Source organism: Hydra vulgaris, chromosome 02, assembly GCF_038396675.1.
Source record: "Hydra vulgaris chromosome 02, alternate assembly HydraT2T_AEP".
Lineage (NCBI taxonomy): Eukaryota > Metazoa > Cnidaria > Hydrozoa > Anthoathecata > Hydridae > Hydra > Hydra vulgaris.
The window spans coordinates 7,967,211-7,970,000 of NC_088921.1; the positions used below are offsets into that span (position 1 = coordinate 7,967,211).

At 28.7% G+C, this 2,790-nt stretch overlaps 1 protein-coding gene across 3 annotated transcripts in view; it reads right to left on the reverse strand.

Annotated features, from left to right (window-relative positions):
* Positions 1-864: 864 nt before the first annotated feature.
* LOC136076702 (uncharacterized) overlaps positions 865-2,790 on the reverse strand; it is a 2,411-nt gene continuing 485 nt past the window's right edge. For 2 of the 3 annotated variants that reach the window (XM_065790062.1, XM_065790063.1), the window contains exons 1-4: positions 2,356-2,790; positions 1,867-2,281; positions 1,497-1,791; positions 865-1,407 (exon numbers count right to left, since the gene is read on the reverse strand). The exon at positions 2,356-2,790 is cut by the window's right edge and continues 485 nt beyond it. In XM_065790062.1, the coding sequence (XP_065646134.1) occupies positions 2,087-2,281; positions 2,356-2,790 (630 nt within the window). In that variant the 3' untranslated portion in view covers positions 865-1,407; positions 1,497-1,791; positions 1,867-2,086. Of the gene's footprint in view, positions 1,408-1,496; positions 1,792-1,866 lie in introns of all 3 variants that reach the window. The other variant, XM_065790064.1, reaches the window with a different exon arrangement.

Genomic DNA, 2,790 nt, shown 5'->3' on the forward strand with positions numbered 1-2,790 from the left:
CTAAGCTTAGTTGCCTAGTTCTTATGAATCTGAAAACAAATAAGTAAAAAAACCAAGAACAAAAGAACATTTATTTATTGAAACTACTATATTTAAACAAATTAAATTAAACAAAGAACAACATCATTTCTCCTTAAAGGCTAGGAAAAAATTTTTCAGCTCAAATTTGCTTGCAGACCTTGCTTGAAAAACCATGTGAATAAGAAACACATTAAGAAAAGCCTAGAAACTACTTTAAAATGACATATGCAACATTGAAGTTTAGACATTGACTGGACTAATTATTAGTATATGTCTTTTAAAAAATTCATACAAATTTACAATACTTTGTTCTTCTAGATCCCATAAATCTATCATATAATAAATCTGAAATGAAAAAATGTAACAAATAAGTATATACAAATAAAAACATCATATATAAATCGAAAATCAATACATCAATAGATTATTGTCAATAACAATAAGTGCATAGAAGTAGTCGTATATATAGTAGTATATAAGTAGACTGAATATAAAAATGTAGTATATAAGCTATACTACATTTTTATATTCAGTCACTCTGAAACACAAAATGCATACTTTAAATTATTATATTATAACATATATATATATATATATATATATATATATATATATATATAGATATATATATATATATATATATATATATATATATATATATATATATATATATATATATATATATGTATATATATATATATATATATATATATATGTATGTATATATATATATATATATATATATATATATATATATATATATATATATGTTTATTTATATATATATATAAATTTATGTCTATATATATATATATATATATATATATGGAAATATGACCTTTATGGAAATAAGACAAATTTATTTCTTTTTTTTAGTCTCTTTTTATTTTATACATAAGCAAAAGAAATACGACAAAGTTTATAAAGTGAAGTTATTTTTTATTCGACATTTGCATAAACATTTCTGTTAAAAAAAGTCTCTCAAGAGCATCATCAGACTTAGCCCGGGAACATCGGATGTCCATAGCTCGGAGTCCTCTCTTAGCTACCTCATTTGTTCAATGCACATTCTTGAATGAGATTTTAACACCAAGAATATGTCTTGTCAGAGCTTCTTGGGCTTTAATGCAACTTGATGTAGTTTCTTTTAAGTTTTCCCAGTTGGGTTCCTCTCTCATTTTAAACCATGTAAGTGACCAAGAACAGCTAATAAATTTAGCTATTTCTTTCAATAATGGTCGTTCTTCAGGAAGTAGAAAGTAGCCTAACAAGACATATATTGCTCTGCTGTTCCACCTTGCTGAGTGAGAACTTGGTAATTTCGTTGGTAGCTGCAGTTTGGGTAAAATATTGTTGTCCAAATAGTGCCTAAATGCAATACATAACCTGGAAAAATAAACAATAAAATGGATCAACGCATTCATCACATATACAAATCATTGATATTGAAAATAATAATTTTTAATAAAACAAACCTAGCCAATAGCTTATAATCATCTCTCCAGGTTTTTACAGTAGGAGGAGGATGAGGTGTTTTATCCAGGATATTGTATGATTCTTTTAATTGCGGATACTTATTTTTTAGTTTTTGAATGAACTTAAAATCAGTTAGAGTAGGCAATTTTGATGGTGTTGGCAAGTGGAAAATTACCATTTTTTTCAAAACAAGGTCCAAAATGTGAGCATTGCATCCATAATAAGGAACAGGCCTGTTAAATAGCTTAGATCTTAAAATCCCTACTACTCCACCAGAACCATCATAAGATCCACCTGAAGTAAAATGGAATAACTTATTTAATTGTATTATTTTATTATTTTAAAATAAATAATTTTAATTTTACTAACCTGTATTGACAGAGCAGGTGTCACAAATTATAAGGGATATTTTATGCACAACATTATGCTCTAACAATGTTTCCGTTATCATTTCGGCTAGATTTTTAGAAGTTCCGCTAGTATGTAATGTTTTGAGGCCAATGTACCAAAATATTGGTCCATCAGACTGAAGGGCGATGACCATGCGTTCCACTTTTTTAATCCCATAATCATATGGTGGCACACCTTTTCAGGATAATTGAACAGACAAAGCTTCTTTAAGTTTAAGTAGAGTTGTGACTTGCAACCTTTTACCAGCTTTAAAAATAGCCGATTGATTTGGAGTTGGAATGTCACTATGGAAATAACTTAATGAGCGAGTTACACTAACTCCTTTGTGGGTTGAGATACCAGCTTCTGCGCACATAATGGCAATTGGCATCGCCTTAAACCAAAAGTAAAATTAATATAAATTTAATAAAAAAACTTTTTTTATTTCCAAAAATTATTATTACTCACCTTTGATTTAAACTTCCGTTTGGGTCGTTCAAACAAAGGCTGAAAATCATCAACGTTATCATCATTTTCAGAGCTTGACTCTGTGTACAGTTGCTCTACATAATCAAGATCCATGTTTTTTGGTATCAACTGCCTGTTAGCAGGATGCTCAACAACTGTTTGGCTGGTTAATACACAGCTCTTTCTATCATCCATTTGATGATTGTAGAAGATCTGCTCTTCCCTCTTCAGCTTTATATTTTTATTAAGGATATCAAATGGCATAAAAAAATCCATATTCGATTTTCTCTTCAAACTTAATTTATAAGCATTCACAACTTCATTCAATTTTTTTGTGATGCCAGCTCTGGATACTGAGGGCATGCTAAATTTCACATTCCAGAGCTGCTCCAAATCTTTTGCTATTATTTGCATAACAGCTCTTGATGGTGGTGC